The sequence below is a fragment of the Puntigrus tetrazona genome, chromosome 16 (assembly GCF_018831695.1).
Source record: "Puntigrus tetrazona isolate hp1 chromosome 16, ASM1883169v1, whole genome shotgun sequence".
NCBI classification, from domain to species: Eukaryota; Metazoa; Chordata; class Actinopteri; order Cypriniformes; family Cyprinidae; genus Puntigrus; species Puntigrus tetrazona.
The window spans coordinates 14261194-14284437 of NC_056714.1; the positions used below are offsets into that span (position 1 = coordinate 14261194).

At 40.0% G+C, this 23244-nt stretch overlaps 1 protein-coding gene across 2 annotated transcripts in view; it reads right to left on the reverse strand.

Moving 5' to 3' along the window:
* The window catches only part of si:ch73-22o12.1 (nectin-2), a 69792-nt gene that overhangs the window by 41155 nt on the left and 5393 nt on the right, over positions 1-23244 (reverse strand). For both annotated transcript variants that reach the window (XM_043261789.1, XM_043261788.1), the window contains exons 2-6: positions 5584-5693; positions 5191-5443; positions 4015-4311; positions 3530-3647; positions 2466-2614 (exon numbers count right to left, since the gene is read on the reverse strand). In XM_043261789.1, the coding sequence (XP_043117724.1) occupies positions 2466-2614; positions 3530-3647; positions 4015-4311; positions 5191-5443; positions 5584-5693 (927 nt within the window). The remainder of the gene's footprint in view (positions 1-2465; positions 2615-3529; positions 3648-4014; positions 4312-5190; positions 5444-5583; positions 5694-23244) is intronic.

Genomic DNA, 23244 nt, shown 5'->3' on the forward strand with positions numbered 1-23244 from the left:
AGAAGTGGTTCAGGCGAACAACACAAAAGAGTTTGAAGCGAAAAGGATGAAAGTAATGTGAGCGGAAGAGAGGAGGAGAATGAAAGGATGCACGTGCGTTGGGAGAGCCGTAGGTTCCCTTAGGGGGTAGAAATGCCACCAGCGTTCATCCGCTCCACCCTCTTGTCTTGGTTCCGTATCTTCCTGCTGGTCCTATTCTCTTGTTTTCACTCCGAGAGAATATGGGAGGAACCAAAAGGCGAGGGAAGGCAAGATGTTGTCAGTTTAGTGTTTGGTATATTTTTTCCAAATGAGCAAAGATCTGCCTTCAAGCCACAGTGATCTGCAAGGACACGCATATGCACGAGAGAGAGGGGATAGCGAAGGAAAACGGAGGAAGGTAGAAGGCTTTTAAAACCCAAGTTGTGAGAGAAAAGCACCTTTCCTCCACATTACCTAAGAGCTATTAGTCTTGCTCAGCACTAAAGCAGCTCAGTCCCTCCGCAGTCAACCATGTGGATATTTTATTCCATCAGCCTGTCACAGGACATCAGAACGGGCCAGAAAAAGCTAGGAGAGGACAATTTTGCATCCCATGACGGCCATCAAATGTACTGTGGCGCTCGCTTAAGCCATGAAACTCTGGGACGGGCAGGAGGAGTTAACCAGGGGTCATAAATCCAAGCCATATCCATCTGAACATCAGTGAAAATTAGCAAAGGAAGCATCTTAACACTTTCCCAACTAAAGGCTAGTTTTACAGCAATCCCTGTTTTAGGTATGTTACGTTGAGGAAAGCCCTAGAGCATGTCCTGAGCAGATCATGCATGTAGATTGTGTTCTGACCATTTTGAATCTGATTGGGACAAAATAGGCGAGATGCCTTTACAGACACAGAAATATCTCTATGTTGTGAATTAATCAATAACCCGGCAATATGAACATGTATGTATGTATGTATGTATGTATGCTTGTGATCTATATATAAAGTATATATAGAGTATCCGTGTATATATATATATATTAGGTACATATGTATGTAGCCTAAATGTTTGTGTGTGTGTGCATAAATGTCTGTTTGTTCTGTTTACTAAATGCAATTCAATTATTCATATAATTATTCACAAGTGAAAGAGTATGATATCATAATGTATTTTGCTTGAAAATGCAGTACTTTGATAAAAATGCATTTTTCTCAGTTTTTTGCACAAAATGTTGTATTTCTGATGAAACCTCCATTCAAACACAAACAATAAAATAGAATAACGATGGCGGGAAAGAGTTAGTTCAATGAAAAAAGAATGCTTAATATTTATTGATTTTGTCAATAAAGACCAGATGGAGTAGATGGATGGATAAAACTATGATGGAAAAAATATCAACTCATTTGCTTTAATAGAAATGTAAAACGATTGAAGATCAGAACACTGATTTACATAATCCAATCATAATATGCTGGGTAAACACCTGACAGTGAATCACTATAGTTGACAGTCCAATAACAAAAGATCTATTCAAAAGGTGTTTTTTTGTTGTTGTTGAATAAATTCATATTTACTATACATTAATACTGAAAGAATGCAATAAATCTTTCAGAAGGGTTACGAAAGTATGTTTAAAGGAACAGAAACGAAATCTATTTATCAAACGTTCATAATATATCATGATTTAAACAAGATATGAAATAGCAAAACTGTTTTCAACATTGATAATAATAATACAAAAAATATTGATCAGCACATATTAAATTGATTTCTGAAGGAACATTTGATGCTGAAAACGCAGTTGTGCCATTACATTTAAATTAATACTAACAACATTACTATTTTAACCGATTATGGGGAGCATAAAAGCATGAAAAAAAAAGTACAGACCCAATGTGTGAGAAGCTATATACACAACATTATTCATATATATATACTGGATATAACTTATGCATAGCTTGAAACTGCCTTTGCAGCTTGCTGTAAGTAAAGCACTAATTCATTTTCTACATTTCTGGTGAAAACAGAACTTCAACTTTCTGACTTGAACAGAAAACTGTATCAAACACTGCTCAACACCACCCAGATTCAGCTGCACTCAACCCCACCCAATCACAGTCACATCTACAAACACACACAAGTTCCTCTCTTTAGAAAACATCCTCCAGAATTCTATGGAAAACGTGTCACATTTTCAGACATGCTTTACTAGATCAAGAAAGTCACAGACTAAAGTAAAATACACCACCAGAGAGTCGAGAACAGCTGAAGGCTGAGGGATGACAGTGCATGCGGGGTGATCTTGAGGACATACAGAATGACGAACAAAAAACATACAGACAAGAAAAGTGCCAACAAACTGCCTTATGTCTGAACTGTAACCCCTTGCTTGTCTGAAATTAGGTCTCATTTTTTAAACTACTGCCCCTGTCGCCACCTCACACTTACCCCAGAGGAAGTGTGTAAGGAATCTGCGAGCAAATACTACATAGACAGACTTACCCCTCACGAAGACGGTGACCTGATCCTTTCCGTATCCCAAACTGTTTTTGACCTCACAGATGAATGTGGTGTTGATGGTGTCGTCCACTTTCTGCACAATGAGCTTGTTGTCCTGCACCTGCACTGTTTCAGGCATCAATCCGGACAATCTGAGCAGGAAATTGTTGACATTAGCACTGCATTTCTGACAGAAAGCTTAAAATGCTTAAAAGACCTATTGACTACTAGCATGAAGTCTGGTCCACATTGTAGCTTATTCTAGCTAAGAACCGCCCTCTTGAAAAAAGCCACCTGACATTTTATGATTTTACATGGAAAGTCCTTGCTCCCAGAACTTCTGTCAAAGCCAGCCAATCAGAATAGACGGGGCCAGACTGAGAATGTGCTTTCCATTTTTGTGTGCAATTTGCATCATAGACTTCATTAAATGACAATATCTGGTTTATGGTCATTATCTTAAGCCGAGCACACACTGCAATTTTTACAGTTTTTTACAATTGCTGTTTGTCAGACTACACAATATGATCCTAGTGAGATTTTTGAGCAAATGCCAAAGCACACTGTGCAACATCAATGACACACAGCAGAGCCAAGACTCTGCTTCCAAAACATCTCTTTGACTTTTGTAAGTTTAGCCATCAAACTGCGTGCAAAACTTCGGACACTGCCAAAACCTCCATCATTTATTTGTCCTGAGTTTATCTTCGATCTGACCAAACACATTTGCCTTTAAAAAGCTTCTAGCAATCCTGAAAACTTAGATTAGCTGGTTCTGGTGTGTTTAATTAGGATTGGAAATAAATTCGGCTGGAGGGCAGTCAGGCAGAAGCAGGATTGGACAACACTGAACACACCTGAACCACACTAGAAATTTGCTGACAGTTGCTTGAGAGCTACACTATGAAGTAAAAGGGGGCTTCCAGGAGCAGGGCTTGGAAAACCCTGCATGAAGCAATCAAAGACTGCAACTTTTGCCATGTGAAGTATTTTATGATCTCTAAAAGATGGCAAAATCCTACAATGGGTAAGACAAATTGGAATTAAATAGGAACAAAAATGCTCACGTTTTCCAGGTGACGGTGGTAGGGATGGGGTTTCCATCTGCCTGACAGGTCAACAATGCACTGGTCCGACCCCTGTACCAGTTATTATCGTACCCTTTGATCTGCACTCGGGGAGGATCTGACAGAATGAAAAAGACAGCAAATAGGTGTATTGAACAACTAGCTTTGTAACTGAGTTTAGCTTTGAGCCACTGAAGCCACAAATCGAACACTGATCAGCTGACTTTAAATTGACTTCACTGAACCTTTTTTTGTGTTTCTGGTCCAAGCAACGTTGTAAAGCCAGGCTAATTTGCCTGATGGCCGTTACTAATGTCTGGCATACTGTGTAGACACATTACCAGCCAGGACCAATAGAGACATGACTCACTAATGTAATTCTCAGCTAAAGCAACAGGAAATGTTAAGCATAAGAGCATTTGAATGATGTTTTTTATGTTTTTTGTGTTTTTCTGTTTTTTATGGTTTATTGGTTGAAATCTTACATTCAACAACAAGTTTCATCGGGAAGGTCTCGGTTTGTGGCATAGTACGGTGTGACACCATGCAGCTGATGTCTTTGCCATTATCCGACGGCTGTGGAGCCAGCATGTAGACACTCTGGACGCTGACTGTATTATCCGGATTTTCCGTCATGATCGGTGTCGTCTCATTTCCGTTAAGCGTCGTGGACCAAGAAATGGTCGCTGCCGGACGGCCATTGGATGATTCACAGCGTGCCACGATTACTGGGGATTGGCCGGCAGTAACTGTGACAGGTGTAGCCATGTTCTTCGGTTTAGCTGTGGGGGAAAAAAAGACAGAGTGTGACCTTTATTTGATGCTATAATGTGAAGGAGGGTAAGGGAAGATGAGAGGAGGAGGGGAGGAAGTGAAGACGGGAAGATCACAGCTCGGTTTGTCCTGCCACACGCTAGCACAGCGCTCACATTGTACTCACGTTTTGCTCTGAGAAAGACATCAAAGAGAGGGAAAGGAGAAAAGCAGGGGAGACGGGGAACGACAGGGAAGCGACGGCCTCTCAGCATGATAAGCAGGCAGATCAATAGCAGGGAGAGAGAGGAGGGAGAGGACGAGCAAGCGAGAGCCCGGCCAAGGTTACTGCCACATTTCACACACATTAACAGCAGCACAATTGATCTGACAATACCATTTATAAATCCCCTTTAAGCCCCAAAAACGGGCACAGATGTGAGCGTGAGTCTGAGTATACACATATTCTTTAAAGCAGACCAAGGCTGTACCTGACAAATATTTTGATAATTGATCCAAGCTGTCACTTGTCGTTTCAGTCCCCTACCGACCCTCGCTCCAAGCAATTCTTTTACGATTTTGATTATTTTGATCATAAAAATAGCTGTTTCCCCCAGTATTAACAATACAAGACAATAATGTTTCCCCTCACTTGTTGATTTATTTATTTACAATTGTTTGGTTAGTTGGCTATTTTCCTTTGTCCTTTGTACCAAACTGTGTACTAAACTAATCATTTGAAAAGTTCAAACTAACTACATATACCAAGCACTTTGCTAATGATATACACATAAATATATATACATTTTATTACTTATCCAATTAACTGAAAGTAATTTTTTTTCCACAATTTTGATTAGTTGAAGCTGTTGTTTCTTTTCCTCCTCCCCGCACAGACTCATACTCACCCAACATGACCAGCGAAGAGACGCCCTGTTCATTGCCAGAAGGGTAGGTGGCATATTCACAGATATATCTGCCCTCATCGGTCATCTTCACATTGCTGATCTGAATGGATGGGTTGTCCAAAGTGGGCGGATCTGATATAAATCGGACACGTCCTGCTACAGGGGATTTTGTTGGGTAATTCACCCCAAAGTTTGGATGGAAAACTGCAATGTTGGTTCGTTCCGTGTCAGTCCTTTCAAAGATCCAAGACACCTGCATGCCAAATAAAACAATCCAAAATCAATTCAGATGATGACCAACCAGCACATCAAAAGACTTCAGAAAAATCTTGCTATGGCCCCAGTGAACAAACTCTTGTTCTCTGAGTTGGCAGAAAACAGTAGATTTCAGACCTGAGTGAGCTGTGTTTCTCCTGGGTTCGGAAACTGGCATCGCATTGTCACTGTTTGACCAGGATATGACACGACTTCTGGCTCCACCCTCACTCGTTGAGCCAACGCTCCTGGAAAGAGAACGAGAAAAGGCCATGAGAACAGGAAACAACCTTCACTTTTGTCCGGATAAATTCAGGTGACCCACGACCACCTTGCTGTACGTGCCAGAGAGAAATTCAGTGCGTACCAGAGCAGTCTAGGAGTTCAGGGATGGCGCAATAAGAAATGATAAATGAGGTTACAACAAAACAGCAAGTAGGCCAATGTTTCTGATCTCAGCCGGGTTGTGAGAGGGTGCGAATTTAAATGTGAATGTGTGTGTGCAAGCTGTGTGAAAGTATCTATGAGGAAAAAAAAAACTTTCAGCTCGCTCTCACCACGAAGCATTCATCATCCAACACAAACCTGACAGAACACATTCAATGAGAGCATGCGTGTGCATGTGTGTGTGTGCGCGCACACATCAGCGGGGGTTTAACGTGGTTAAGAAGTGAAAACGGCACACAAAACACAGTATCATGGGAGTACTGCATATGTCAGAGCCTTGGTGCTCGTGCGGACCTGCAAGTTTGAATCCAACATGTTCTGATTCCATTCTCCATTCTCATCACTTCCTGTCCTCTACCCAAAGCTTTCCAGTCATTTATCAAAAGTCCTATCTGAATAATAACGAAATAAAAGCCAATAAAGAAAGCTTAAAAAAAAAATTATCTGAGCAATCACAAAATTGCATCAGATTTGCACAGATTTCACATTAGGTTGATTATGTGAATTCAAAGTGAGCTGTGCTTCATACGTTGAAACACTATCGAGTCCAATAGTCCAAATTTTTTAAAAATAGGATAATTCTCTAACTCCCCCAGAGTTAATAAGTTGCCTTTTGCCATTTCTAAATCCATTTAGGTGATCTCCTGGTGATAGCACTTTTAGCATATCTTAGCATAGATTATTGAATCCAATTAGAAATCACATTCAAAAATTACCAAAGAGTTTTGATATTCTTCCTATTTAAAACTTGACCCTCTGTAGTTATATCATGTACTAAGACCGGCAGATAATAAAAAGTTGAGTTTTATAGGCTGATATGATCAGGAACTATACTCCTATTCCAGCGTAATAATCAAGGAAGTTTGCTGCTGTCCCATGACCACAGCAGGGGCAGTTATATCACACAGCGCCTGAAAACAGTTAGATCCTCTTGTTTCCACAGGGAGTGTGTCTTTCGGACACACTTAAAATGGTTGTCCCCTCAAATAGTGCCCTATTTGAGGATATAGGGGTGGAAAATTTTCTAAGGGTAACACCCCAATGTGCTATTTTCCTGAGAGTGTACAGCATGTAGGTATAAAACTAGTTTGACCAGTCTGTCTGCTAACCAGCTGAAACGACTGACTGAAACTCAGGAACAAGAAAACTATGCCTCATCAAAACTGGAAGCTTGAAAAAGTAAACATTTATGGAAACTCTGAATTGCTTCCTTATTAGTTTTATAAAGGAACTTGTGGAATTCATGCAGCTTTAAAATCAGTGTGGAAGTAAAAGTACTTAAGACATTTTCTTTTCACCCAAATTGGGATGCTGAAAATATAATTTGCATAAATAAATTTGTAAATTCTATGGGTCTTCAGGTCTCAATCGCGTCCAGCTATTTTTAGCTGTACAAAACAGTTTTGCTGCTTGATATTGAAAACTTGTGTTTCTTATGTTATTTCAATGCATTCTCTTAATTATGAACATGAACTGGTTTGTAGTGCAAGCAGTTTTACCATTTACTGCATGTTGTTATTCTCCTCATTAATTACCTATAGAGTCTAGAGTCTAATGAACTGGAAGCCTCACCCATAGGTTTACTTCCGTGTTGAAGAAAAAGGTGAATGCATTTAATTATAAAAATGGAAGTAATTTTTCCAATAGTGGTTTTTGGATCCCACTGTGTTTCTTTCGGTCTCTCGCAGGTGCTCAGTCTGAGATGAGGGGGTGTGTGTGCATGCGCCCACCAAAGCGATTATTTCTGAGCCTGCGTTTAGCACCGCTGAGCCCTGTTATTGAAAATCTCCCTCTCTCCGTCTCTCTCTGGAAGGAGAGTGAGGATAGGTCATTACACCGATGTGTAGAGCAAGTCAGCAGTCCATCAGAGCACTAAACACATACACTTCTCACCTCAACATACAGCAGCGTCGCGTGTAAATGGAAAAGAGGGAAGTGGGCAGAAGATTTAATAATAAACCCAAAGCACAGGATAGATACAAACCACCTCAGTCAGCGGAGATGGCATATTTTTCACAAATCAAAAAGGTTGTAAAGTACTTATAAATATATATATATAAAATACGAACAGTAAAATAAAAAGTAAAAAATAATTTAATGGTAAACTGAAAGAATTTATTGAATTATTTTACATTTTCTACATTTAGGACCCTTCTCAAGAGGCCTGTTGTATTCGGTGTTCCTCTTTTGAAAGCCCCTGAGCTGAATGATCAACCACCCAATAAAAAGACTGTTTGTCTATACGTCAACTTTGTTTCCATTAATATAAAACAAAATACGACAGCTCCATGGATTAAGGTCCAATGCAGCATGTAAAACAGAATGAGAGACAGAGGCTGTGTGTCAAGTGCGTTTCTCTGTGCTTGCCGCCTGCAGGTGACATGCCACACACACACACACACACACACACACACACACACACACACACACACACACACACACACACACACACACACACACAGAGGGCGTTTATGTAAATCACACACCACCATTCGGAGGCCTGTCACCCATAATCATGTCACACACACACACACAGGGAACACCGCTGTCTTAAATCTGGCCCCGCTTCCACTCCTCATCCTTTCATTCTGGGAGAAAAATGGTTCAGTCCAGTGCGGACGGAGACAGACGAGTGCCCAGAATGAGAGTTTAGATGGGAGACGACGCGCTGTGACTACCAATTGAGTGTGTGTGTGTGTGTGTGTGTGAGTAGACCTTCATTTTATATCGCAAGGACAGATGACGGAGCGTACAGGTTCTATCCGCAGACCTTATTATCACTCACACATAATCGGAGTAAATGCGTGGTAAGCAGGAAAATGGAGATGTGTCCAGTGGGTAAATGAGAATCATTCATGACACAGCTGATGTGAGCAGAGAGAGGAATAAAGACTGAGGGGTGGGAACAGACGGAGATGAACAGCTGGAGGGGGTCCGTGGGGAGCGCGGCCGTGCGTGTGTTTGCGCGTACAGTAAACATGTTTATTTATGTGCATACGCAGATGTCTCCAAGTGTGAAACTGTACCTTCTGTTTTTGGGGACTTTTTGCCACTTTTTTTATTGATAGAGACAGTAGAACGGAGACAGAAATTCTGGGAATGAGAGGAACCTTGGCACAAAGATGCAGGCTGAATTCAAACTGGGGTTTACCAAATACTGCAAAATTTATTTTTTTGTATTTTTTTATCTTGTATTTTGGTATAATAATAATAATAATAATAATAATAATAATAAACAAACCTTTACAATAATAATTATTATTATTATTATTTAAAAAAAACATAAAATGTTCAAATTTTAAATCTGTCATTAATTAAATCACCCACATGTCTTTCCAAACTCGTTCGACTTTTGTTCATTTTAGGAACAGATTAGTCAGCGTTGTGTAAATTCAGTAGACAACATGCGCATGATGAACATAAACAACACTGATTACATTGTTTTTAAATGTTAAATGTAATTAATTTCCGTAGAATTTATTGAATTAAACTGATAAAAAAAAAAAAATAACATGCATTCTACTGCTTTAAATAACTATCTACTGCTTTTGAACTTTTTAATTTATATAAAAAAAAATGCTGAAATGTTGAATCACGTTTTTGCAAAAATATTAAGCAGAATTGTTTAATAACAAAAGATAAGATCGGAAGTACAGCCGTGTTTATTGCATAATAGCTTACATTCTTCCTTCTTAAATGCATCTTGTTTTAAGGAAGTTAACAACCCAAAAAAAAAAAAAAAAAAAAAAGTATGCAAATTGCAGGATGTCAAATGGCCGAGATGTCCGAATACGCCGTATTCATGAAGCAGTCGGTAAACAATCCCCAGATGACCTGCTGCATCTGCTGAGATTCTGAAGTGTGCAACCAGTGGACACTTTGCTATCCCATGAGGCCGCAGGAGCATAGAAGCCATGAGACTAAAAAAAGGTTTAACAAAAACAGTAGAGAAGCCAATCTGCTTGTTTCCAGTCTAAGTGCAAAAGGTTTCTGTCATCATTTTGTCATCTCATGTCATTCATGATGATATTTAGAAGAATGTTGGTAACCAAACAGATTACACTGGCTTCCATTATATGCATTATGTATTATGATCCAAAGAAGAAAGTCATGTGTTTTTTGTACAACATGAGTAATATGAGTAAATGTTCAATGTTCATTTTTGTGTCAATTATTCCTTTAGATTGTACTTGTAAATTGTTACCACCTAGGTAAATTATTTTTTAAAATATGTCAAAGTTTAAAGAAACACATCCACTATTAACTAGTACACAAATACAGGAATTGTGGAACAGATGCCCTTCAGAATTGGCATTCAAACATTTCAATGGCATGTTATTAATATGACCAGATATTTTTGTATCAAGCGTGTGTGATAAGGAGCTCAAATAATACCACACACACACACACACACAGGAAAAGAGCAGTTATCATGCAACCACTTTCAGCACACACACACACACACACACACACACACACACACACACACAATTATGAGCTAATGAGGCCTGAGAGCAAAGAATGAGGGCCATGTGCGACTTGAAATGAAGCACAAATCATCAACTATTTGCCTCTTTGTACAAACACGTGCAACACACGCACACACAGATTGAGAGGAGTGACACATGACCAGGGTGAAGGGACTTCCATCCCACAGGCTAAATTATTCATCTGCCACTTACGACCAAGAGAGAGAGACAAGAATAACAAGATGCTTTTTGCAAGGACTGAAAGAGAAGTGTTTCACTCAAATAAATCATGGGCTTCTCGTTGCTCGATTGGGAGTGTGACAGTTTGTGCATCGCTACAGTCGTTCCTCGTTTTGCTGGACAAGTCAGCCTTCACTTGTAACCATTCTGGGCTTGTATCGGCCGTCAATCATCAGCATATCTTGAATGTTACTGGCCAGAGGGGACCAATCAGATGAGTCAAGATAAGGAGATGAATGACTGCCGTTTGTCTGCTCTCCTTAAAAATCCTTAAGATTAGAGACAACGAAAACCAAACACACTTGACACACAGACCACACTGAATCTTTCAGTACACACACACACACACACACACACAGAGCTCAAGAGGTAATCTGAGGACTAATCTGGAAAACTGTGTGTGTGGAAAAACAGGTTTTGCTTTCCTAGTGATATAAAATTTCCCAAAGGAGTTTTTAATGATATCTTAAACACTATTTCTATATTATTCAAATAGTATTGATGTGTGTATTAAAAAAAAAAAAAAAAATCAAGTGAGCTTACAAAACACATTTGCTCTTAGCCCTAACCGCATTCAAAGTAGATGTTTTGCATCCAAGTCATAAATAACTAATGCGCAATGAACTTTCAGTGATCATCACGAACATAATGCAAACGTAAGTAATATGTACAGGATCACGTGACTAGCTTTTGAACGAACGAATAATTAAACGCTTCTGGTTTTTCTTTACTTCTGTTCCCCTGCACACATACAAATGCACTCGTCTCCGTCTGTGTGTGGTGTGTAATTGGATTCCTGTATTTTCCAGAAGGAGGGAACCCGTTCGGGTAGTCGCTTCTGGGTAAAAGTAAAGAGATAGCACAATCTCCAGCCATAGCTAAGAGACCGCAGCCAATCACATTATACTAGGCTTCAATCGGGTACAATACGAGCTCACAGCAGGCTCGCGTTTACCTAACAATCCTCTGAAGAGCTGATCAAGGACCTGCCAGGAGGCAGAACGACTTTTGTTTTGTCTTACTCTCTTGTACTAAGTTTTTTTTTTTTTTTAGGTTTTATGAGTATAACATCCGTAAACAAGCAAGTAAATAAATAAGTTGCATAATTTAGTTAGCCTTTACAATAACCTTCAAAATTCATATCATACAACACCAGTTCAGTAGTTCGTGTAGATTGCAGTCTAAACTGAATTTGACATAAAAAGGCTGTGACTGCAAAAATAGTAGCGTGTGTTGGACAAAAAAAATTATTTTAGTGAATTTGCACTATTCAAGAATGACTCAAATTAATTTGTTCTGTACATTCAATTAACCGAAGACTCGAAGATGTCAGCCCTGATACCCTTGTTTTATCGGTTCATGTTGAATGTGGACAGTCAAATGCAACACATGCGCTTCAAATACCCAAAAAACATAGAAACAAAACCAAACCACGTGCAATAGCTGCTTTTCTTGCTTGTCGCTTTAGTGCGTCGACACATAATAGTGTGATATTTGTAAATAAATTGAAGTATTATAAAGTGTCAGCCAGCACGGTTTAGAGCACGGAGCACAGATCAAAGTCCGCAGACCCCCTTAGACGCATTCACAGCACGCTTTCTAAATGTACATTCATTACAGCGTCTGTAAACACGCTGAGAGTCAGTAAACACTCGGCTCAAAGGAGCTAAATGGCCACTGTTAGCAAAGCACACAGACACAAAACAGCCCTTCTGAGGAGAATCAGGGGGCAGGTAGGGTGAGCCGCGTGTTTGTGGACAGACAGCAGTGCATTTACTAGACTAGGACACACGCCACTGAACCCAGCATTTCAGCACTTGGGTGTAGCAGCGTTGAAATGAGGTTTAAATGACATCACAACATGACAAATCCAGAGCTCATAACTTGTAATTAGCTCACAATGATGTTGCTAGGTAATCTTAGCAGGTCTTTTTAATGAATTAAAATTCACGAGCCACAGAAATTCCATTATGCTCTGAGCTGTCGGTTTCTTGTCTGTGCAGATATTGCTTGCCTTATATTTTCATTATTGATAAATCCAAAGCAGAAGAGCTCTTTTCAGAGATGCAAAAGCTTTATTTTTATTAAATAATATTTGATACAATAATAAAAAAAAAAAAAAAAAAAAAAAGTTAAAGGTTTACTCCACCTCAAAAAGAAAATTAATCACTTACCGCGATGTCAATCCAAACCTGTAAAAGCTTTGTTTGTCCTCGAAAAACAAATTAAGGTATTTTGGATGAAAATCGGGAGGCTTGTTACTGTCCCACTGACAGCCAAGAAAACTAGATTGTTATGAAGTGACAAGAATATTTTTTGTATGGAAATAAAACAAAACGACACAGCGTCTTCCCGGTTTTAATCCAAAATATCTTAAATCGTTCTACTAAAAATAAAGCTTTTACAATTCTGGAACGACATGGGACAAAAGTGATTAATGACAAAATGTTCATTTTGGTGTGCAGTAACCTTTTAATTTTATGCGCATTGGTTTGTGTGGTAAACTATAAACCTCATTTGGTTATAAACCATCATCATCATGCTGATTTACAGCACAGGAATGTAGAGACGGAAATATCAGAATATCAAATCTATACTGCTTTTCCTGTGAGCCTCAGTGCCGCCGAGGGATGGACACACACACACACACACACACATATTCGGGTCAGATTCGGGTTTAACATATACTCCATCATAATGACCGACAGAAATGATTCCCCGTTTCAAAAATGTCGATAATGCTTCTCTTGATAATATTTGAGCAGAGAGGCTTGTCTTGTAGAAAATTAAATGTGAATCCTCTGCCTTTATCAGCATGTGTCATGTCAAAGTCGAACAATAAAGGAGGAAATCAATCAAGAGATCAGTCACTACCTGCCACACATCTGCTGATAGCACACACACAAGATCTAACACCCCCCATTAATTAAACTAGCTCTCTATAATTACACTGATCTTCAAAGAAGGTGACAGAGAGAGAAAGAGATAGAGAGAGAGAGCGAGAGAGAGAGAGAGAGAGAGAGAGAGAGAGAGAGAGAAATGGTGGGGGGATAAGCCAGAATAAAATAGAAGGAAAGAACAGGGGGCTGATTACATGAATACATGCATCCGCGTTGTTGACTTCTGGGAAAATCTAACAGAGGTACAATATACATTAAGCAGATCATCAAAGAGCTAAATGTGACAAGTACGAGAGGGGCTAAAGGAAACACACACACACACACACATATAGAGTATTAAGCTGTTAAATGAGCTGGCTGCCGGCATCTCCTTTTAAAGGATGTGAAGGAGATTAGGCTGAGGCGGCAGAGATTTGCCACCACTTTTGATTAGGAACGGATCATCCTGGATTTTCTTCACATCACACGTACACACTCGCACATCAGAGACGCGGCTAATTACAAACGCACACAGGCGCACACAAATGCCCTCACACACTCCAGCAGCGGTGTCTAACTAATTACCTGCTGGAAATGACAGGATCTGCAGGTGAGAGGAGAGAAAGAGACTTTAACACCTGGGAGAGCAGCGATGAGACGGTTATCATTTTAACACCCGAGAACGGAGAGAATAGAAACAGTAAGGAGATGAGATGAGAAGGAGAAACAGATGAGAAGGCAACACAACGCTATCACTTTAACACTGGACAGAAGAAACAAGACGAGAAATAATAAGACCGATAAGGAGAGAACAAGATCAAGAGTGTAGAAAATGTAGAGACCGCCATCATTTAGCACCTGAAAAAGGAGAAGGTAAGGAGACCAGATGGATGCTAAAACGATCAATGAATCATTAATCGTTTTTTTAATTATTCTGAATCGACCCACAGAACGCCACATACCAACTACATTGACAATTGAATGACATTCAAAATGGATAAACTTTCGATTCAAACATGCGATGCCGCAAGACCCCTAAAGGAGAGGTTCGCAACAAAACCTGGAAAAGAAAAGACACGATTGACCAGAAGCTTATCATCATCTGCTTCTCCTCAAACACAGCGGCTGACACATTCCAGAGCAGATCAGTGAAGGAACTCTGCTTATCTATGAATGATCAGCCACAGAAGATCCGGACGCTGGGAGTCCTGAAAAATGGGTCGTAAACCCATCACCCTGTTATTTCCAGGAATAAGGAGGGGTGGAACAGGAGGAGGGAAAAAAAAAAAAAAAAAGATAGACTGAGCGAGCAGAGAAATGCAACAGCTGTTTCCCATCACATCTGCACAGAGACACGGCCATCAGCTCACAGACACTGCCCTGCGGAGGAGAGAGACAGACACAGGGTGGTGTGTGTGTGTGTGTGTGTGTGTGTGCACATGGTCACGGTGGGGGTGAGCAGTAGATGAAATATGGAAAGAAAGAAAAGGGGAGATAAAGCGAGAGTTGGAGTTGAGCTGAGTCGCTGGAGTAACCTGCTCTACATTCCCCTTGAGTGAGTCTTTCACTCCCTCAGACAGCTGAAGTTCCTCTCGCTCTCGCTCCTTTTTTCTGACACTCAGAACAAGAAGGGCCTGTGTGAGTTCAAAGATGAAGGAACCCAAAGGAAAGTGTGCGAGTGTGTGTGCAAATGTCCTCATCAGACCCTGCTACGCCGTCAAGGCATGGCAGCCGCAGCAGTAAGAAGAAATAGGACACATCCATCTGTAGAGGAGTGTGTCGAAGGAACGGCACCTCGAACAAGTGACACGGTTGTTTTTACATTCATTTTAAAGAGAAATTAAACTAACATTTACACTTGAAGCAACGACAATGAAACACCGTGGACTGGACGCACACAAACGCAAATTGCTGCCATGCGGAGACGCTCATATTTCAGTGACTCATAAAGATTAGGAAAATCCACTTTGTGAAAACTAAACACACACACACACACACACACACACACCTCTAATAGGGTGTGAGGTCATCAGATGGGAATGGGAGGGGGGGCATTTCCATGGCAACAGATGAAATAACCCCCCCAACACCCCTCTGAGTTTCCGTCTCTGGTAACCGCTGGGGATGGAGACACACAGACACACACACGTTAGCAGAAGGTTTATCTCATTCCAGGTCACCATTGAGAACAAATGGCTGAAAGATAATAATGAATCAAACTGAGAGGAGATGAATCAGACTGGAGATCTCGCATTGAAAAACACACAAACACATCTCCCTCTGAATCTCCCTCACACAGGCTTTCAAAGCATTTGTTGACTGATAATGGCCACTAAAGTATACAAACCCTATGCTGTTTGCTTTGCTTTCAGTCTGCCTTGATTGATCTCTCAACAGCAGAGAACTAAACCCAAATATTTACTTCTTGGTTAAATTATTAGCCATTATTTAGAGCATCTCAGCTCTAAACTTATTTACACACATGCACCTTTACTCACCAGTGTAAACTAAATAAAAACTAATTAGTTCTACCTCAAACTATCTTTAACCTGAAACTAAACAAAAACAGAAAAAGAAACAACTTTAATCATGATCCTCTGGTGACATCTGCGCACACACATACCAAAAGTCTCGGTGCACTATTTAACCCTGTCCCGCTCCATTACACCAGGTGTAAGGTGATGCTCATACCTTCTCCATCTGTTCTCATCATCCATCTCTTTCTGCACTCATACCTTTCCATGCACTCGTGTGTTTTCATCCAAACATCAATGCAATAAATTCCAGAAGTAACCCACTACATGAAAGACACAGACTAATGCAAATTAGCGCTGACATTAAATTTTCCCTTTTTTAATTTGCTTAAAATTTAATGATGACAGCAAGCCCCTTAGTACATATTTAAATATGCTATAAAGTTGTCAGGAAGTGGAAATTCACAAATTTTCTAAATGGATATTATTGATCTTATTAACAGTTCATCCATGAATATATATATATTTTTTTGGCCTTGTAATTTAAAATCAAAAGGCCAGACTTCTCTATGGTGGAATTATCAATCAGTCCATTTCAACTCTACCCCTTTCTTACAATCAACTACAAGCTTGAATTCAGAAACTACAGAACTACAGAAACAAGTCCCTGGCCTTAATATTTTTTTGTTGTTCTTAATAATCGTTTCACTTGGATGCATGTCACAGTAAGAGGGGGAAAAAAATCTGTCGCTTTTTACATCACATTGCGGCTTCAGTGAATTGTCTCTGGAAATCCATTTAACTTCCATAATGTGATGTATTTCTGAGTGAAGTGGGATATTTAATGAGGTAAAAAAAAAAAAAAAAAAAAAAAGTAGAGGTTGATTTCATCATAGATACATACCGGCACAAATGAATTATTCACAATAAGACCAGGAAAGTGCATTAAGACAAAAATAAAGTTAATTTTAATTTCACATTGACTTTAAATAACACCAACAGTCTTCGACAGCTAGCAAGAAACTACTGCAAATCTCCAAGTACTGCCAGGGACCCTCCATGCACAAAGGTTTTCAGTTTTGCGAGTTGAGTTCTCATCAAAGCAGAGGACCAAACGCGAAGAGGCAAAAAGAGATCTCGGAGAAAAGCAGAATGCTAAAGAAGGGAGATTCGTTTCATCTGCTCTCATCAGCAACGACATCAAATGAAACCTCTCGCACAAGGTGAGTGAAGAATAACCACGCGGCTCAATAAGGTTGCCTGAGCAAATCCATTTCAAAAGCTAAAAATCGATCTAAAAACACGTTTGCAAAGCCTCCCCACGTGAGAGCTGCTTGTTTGTCAGCCACACTTCCACTGAATGTTAAAATATCAATCTTCCTCTCGCTCCCTGACACCTCTCCTTCTCCTCCATCATCCATCCACCCATCTATTCATCCCTCTCTCCCTCTGCATCTAAATAAATAAACACCAAGAAGGGAGCGAGGGAGACCAGGAGAGAAAAACTAGGACACTACAACCTGGGACCCATAGACCTCCCCCACACACAGAGAGACTGACAGAGAAAGAGAGAGAGAGAGACAGGAAAGAGTGGTATACCAGCACATATTTAGGTAAAGAAAGGAAGGAAGGAAAGAAGGCATTAGGCATAGAGGAAGAGGAGGGTATAGATGTTCAGGAAAGAGGGGGTGGGACAAACCAGGCACTGGAGGATGGTCACCGGCACTACAGTTTATTAATAATCCATATCAGATAAATCTTTTCAGTGTTAGACTTCAAGGGGCTGTGCAGAGGGATAAAGACAAGGCTGAATGGAGATTTCAGCCCTTTTAAGCTGCATCTGCCTAATCAAAATGCTCCCGAGCTAATCACTTAGTTGATTTTACATCCCTCGCTCGCCGCTCCGCCTGGGGCTTTTTTCCTGTTCTTTTCTTTTTTCGTTCTCTCACAGGCCCGTGTTGCCCCGAGGGCTGGGGTATGGCATAGAAGAATCACTCACAGACGGAAAATAAACTTACAACACACATGTATCATGTTAGTCTACTCATACATACTATATTGCAGCAGATGTTAAACATGTAAATACAAAACAACTACAAAAAATGTGATTTCACACTAAAGTGAGAACTATGCCCTATTCATCTTATATGTATGTCCTTGTCACAGCCTGTATATAGACAGACAGTTCGTTTTAGAATTGAATATTTGCTTGATTAAATAACGTCAAAATAATCTTTGGTCAAATAAATGCAGCCCCATTGAGGATAAAAGACTGCTTTCTCATATGCTTTTGAACGATAGTATACATATACAGTAATACAATTATAAATACACAGAAATATGGACAGGTTTTGATGCGAACAAACTATGCAAGGAAACGCATGCAAAGGTATCTATAAAACTGCACTCTCCAAACGATTTAGTTGTATATGCATAAAATTTATCGTAAAGGCTTTTCGTCCAGACGAATCCGGAGAAAAACCAATGGTTTTTTGAAACCAGGTCCAAGAGTGGACACCCATATTTAGACACCTCCACATCAAGTAACATGAATAAACACTGAACGGTAATCTTTTTTAACTAACATTAACATTTTGGGTCGGTCGTGTGCAGACGCAGATATTTCTTGAGGGAAAAAAAAAAGATCTGTACAAGGAGAGCTCTGGCTTCGTGTCGACGTAGCCTAAATTAGGTTTAAATAAAGCATTAAAATGTGTCACAAATTACAAAGAGCAAATTTTCTACTCTTCAAAAAATGTACTTTTCACTAAAAGCCTGACTGAGTGATCGAGCTGCTCACATTCATTTAGACTGACTCTGTAACTTGCGTTCTCTTCCCACATTGCCCTTCGAGGGCAAAAATGGCATTTGGAATTCGCCCACTGCGACAGTGCTTTTATTCCACATCATGCTTTTCTTCTCAGTGAGCACAGAGAGCCATAACAAAGGAGATTGAGGGTGAAAACTATCCATTCACCCCTCATAAGAGTGTGAGCAACTCGTCATTCTTCTGTCCTCCAGAGAGCAGAGGAAGAGAAGGGTGGATCCTCCGGCGCTGCCATATCACTTACCTGTATGAATGGACACGGCTGAGAGAACAATGAGGGGCTTTCTTTAGTCTCTCGCTCGCTCGCTCGCTCACACACACACACACACACACTTGTTTGAAAGGCAGTGCGATTCTAAAAGAGGTAGGGGGACAAACACAATGGCCTCTCTGTTCCTGCATGGTCACCATTTCATGTTCCCTTTACTCATCACTGACCAACTGAGCTGCGACTGACAGGTACTGTGTTAATGAATAATTATGTGTCATTTAGAGAGAAATTCAAGAGAAACAATACAATAACGCATTGTAATTCACCTACAATCTTCATCGACTGAATTGTACTAGTGAGGCATAAACTAGTAGCGATTTTGGTTCTTTTTGATGAATCTTTTTGTAGCAATCCTAAAAATAACAAACGTTAACAGACAGAGTTGATTCAAAATGGTTTAGAGATTACCATTTACCATTAGAGATTCCTTCAAACTCTAAGGTAAGAATAATAGTTTTTTACTAATAGATGCATGTTATTGATGTTGCTTATGAAAAAAATTACAAAAAGGACTTTTCTTTGATTTTATGAACTTCTAAACACGAGTAACATTCTATGGAAGTGAGTCATTCACTTTAAACATTTTTTTTTTTTAAAAGCACAGCTACTGAATAAACATTCTTGGGTGACACAGCATTGAACAATAGCCTAAATGTAGCAAATGCGTCACCTACTCCGAAACTATTGTTTGTGTCACCGGTGTCACAGAGTTCTCCCACTGATCCTTACAAGTATTTTGACCTTTAACGGAGTCAAAAAATTATTTTCTCCACTGTCTCCATGTGTGTGTTTTTCTCTTTCAATAACGGAAAAAGAGCTGTTTCACTGACTTAACCTTCATGAACCACGTAATGTGACAAGAAAAGAAAGAGACAAGGGAAGAGACTACTGGGAAAAGGAAAGAGAGGTCAGACCCAATTTTAAAAGAAATGGTGCGATTGGGAGCAAAAAAATAGCCCTTTCTTTAGAGGAGAAAACAAAGGGCAGAAGGAAGAACAGAACAAGGCATGACTGCATCCAAACAGTAAAGAGAAATAGACTGGTTGCATTTGAAAGAATGATTTTACATGAAAGGTAAATCAGGAAGAGAATCATGCCTGGGTTCTCCCGACATAATAATAACCGCAAACAGAGCAAAGAGACACATCCCTGCAAAACTTACTCTGACTTGTAGAGGAACCAACTGTCCTGGTTTTACAAAGCAAACTGGATTAAACAACATCTAGCCAAAGACCACAACAAACAAAGAAACAGAAGAACGACACAAGCTGAGGTAGAGAAATAAAAAAAAGAAAGAAAGAAAGACATGGCTCGAGGAATAATGAGTCAGCGAGGGGGAAGAAGGTCGCTGGAGAGTGACAGACTGAACATCTCAGCAGTCAGACAGACCCGTTAAGTGGACTCAATCCTCAAGATGGAAGAAGTGAGAAACAAGGGATAAAGAGGAAGAGGGGAACTGGTGGGAGGAAGGACTGCACTCGTTTGTTAAATGGCTGACAGGAGCAAAAGAATGAGACCAAAAACATCACAGAGGGAAGTCTGAAGGAACACAATGAGGATCAGAGGTCAGAACAAAGCTCAACCACCTGCTTAGAAGAAAACAAAGAAGAATATTAGAGAAACATACCTAAGATAATGTTGTGTGTATGTTCGCATGTTAAAATAACGCTTTAAAACGAGGCATGGTTCACCCAAAATGGATCATCCTGTCATGCTCTAAACCTGTATGAGTTTTTTTTTTTCTTCCATAGAGCATAAAATTAGATATTTGGGTCAATCTCTCTCATGGCAATTTATTTTAAAACAAATGCACATGCATATTCACATATAAAATAACAAATATATTATTTTTCATAACTTGAAAACAACCTTAACTTTTAAAAGACTGTTGAAAAGACTGAGAAGGGTCTTCAGGGTCCACTCTATTATATCATTTCCTGTTTTTGTTTTAAAGCGCATAAAAATAACAGCAAGAGATTATACCAAAGTTTTTCTTTTAATAATTTAATTTTAATACAGCATCTGTTTTTCTTCATTATGACATCAAAACTGCATCTACATCATCCATGACCGTTTTTGTCCACAGAAGAAAATATCAAATTGTATTTCAGAACATATTGACCAGATTAATAGTTTTGGAAAAATGCAAAGAAAGTGAATTGTTTCACCGCAAAATTGTTTTAGTGTTCCACGGAAAAAAGAAATGGGTTTCTTTCATCCTTGGAAAAGAACAGCTGTATAAGTTTGGAGGGACACGAGGGCGTGTAAACAAATCACACCAAGTTCAGTTGTGTGTGAAATGTTTCTTTAAATTCAACGCCCTTAATAATTCACCTCTACAAGCTCCAGTTCTTCTTAGGAGCACAATCTCAGGAGAACTTCATTCAGGCAATTCACACACTTTTTCTTGGTTATTTTACAGTATTTCTTCAAATACACTGACCTTATAAAATAGTACAGAGAACATATACTAGCATTCACCAAATGTACCCAACAGAACTCACAGGAGACGGGCCAAATTATCTTAAAGGTCACTGCTGTTTTTCTCTGACAGCTCGCTACGTTGGGCATGCTAATGACATTAGCGTTCTCCGAGGAACGTTGCGCTGCACACACTTACAGAAATAAGATAATTCAGCTCGCTGTGACTGCGCTGTAGTTACTGTATCTGGTCTGGAATGAGGCTGCACAAATAAAAAATAAAAAAACGCGGCCATTTCTGTCTGGCTCGGATCCAACCCGGCTTCCATCACGCAGCGGACTGCCAAAACATTCTGCAGACCAGGTGCAAGGCACTCAGGAAGAGGAGGAGAGGAAAAGACAATGATAGACAAGGGCAAACAGGCGCTAATGCCATCGCTAACCACAACTGAGTGCAGGGATAAAGAGTGTGAAAAGGATGTGAGAGTGAAAAAAGGTTAGAACAGAAAGTGAAAAGTAAATAAAAAAACAAGATCAGCCGTCCTCTGGAAATGAGGGACTATATTTCACAGCGATGTCAGTTTGACGGGGCAGAGGCTTAATGTCTTCAATAAGCCGTGGCGACTCACAAGGGCATCGCTGGCCTTGCTGATCGATACAGGATCAATAGAGCCAAGCCTCGCTTCCTTGTCTGCCTCTGGCTAGCCGACTCCAGATGGACAAGCTAAGGACAGTGAGAAAAGAGGGAGGGGGAGAGGAAGGACAATATTCGAAACGGTATCGCGGTCACTTCATAAAACAGTGAGGGAGAGAAACCCAGGCTAATCAGAAGAAGATCGTCTTCTGGGTAATTTGTGAACGGTGACCGGGCTACTGAAGGTCGCATGCTTCGTTACAGACAGCGGTTTTAATTTTCCCTCCCGTGGAGCGTAACGTGTGGCATAATGACACAATTAATGACTAAGGACCTGTCAACTATTGGCTTAATTATCGTTTTAACTTTAACACCACAGCTACAGTGTTACGCCAACAACACTGAAGAAAAATATAAATCGGAATAACTTTACTTATACATACTTATATTTCACCTGTTGCTCTCAAGTCGGAGATTGTTGTGTATGAAGCTTATGCGTCCATGACCGATAAAAACACTGACAGCCAATCAGAATCTTCTCAAAATCTTCAGCATTCAGAAGGCAGACAACGTAACACACTTATATTTAACTGTTTGTGTGAAAGTCAATATAGTTGTTGTCTTTGGTGAGAACGAGCAACGCATTTCCACACATTTGAGTCAAGATGTGTGTATGGGCTAAAATGGTACGGTTGGACTGAGACTTTTTAGCACTGGACATAATATAATGCAATTCTCCATTGTTGCATTCAAACCCTGCTTATGCAGTTATTTAGAGGCACTGCTATCCAGCTAGACACATCTTTTCACGCAACCTCGTCTCTCCGCACTCCTCTGTGCCCAGTGTGTAAGAGCGCTTGCAGTGAATAGTCTTGAAACCACTGGCATGCTAAATTCATGAGACAGCACGAGTGTGCTTTTAAAAAATCCTCAGGAATCAAAACCACTTCCACCCCCCCTTACCCTCCCTCTGTGAAACTCTTAGGACACACACACTCATTCTGCAAAAAGAATAAAGCCTTTCAGTTATTTCATCATCTGATGTTTCTTCCTTAAATGATAAAGCATCTGCATGTGTTAGAAAGACACGGAAGGCATCTCATTTCAACTTGAGGACAAAAATAGGACATTTTCTTT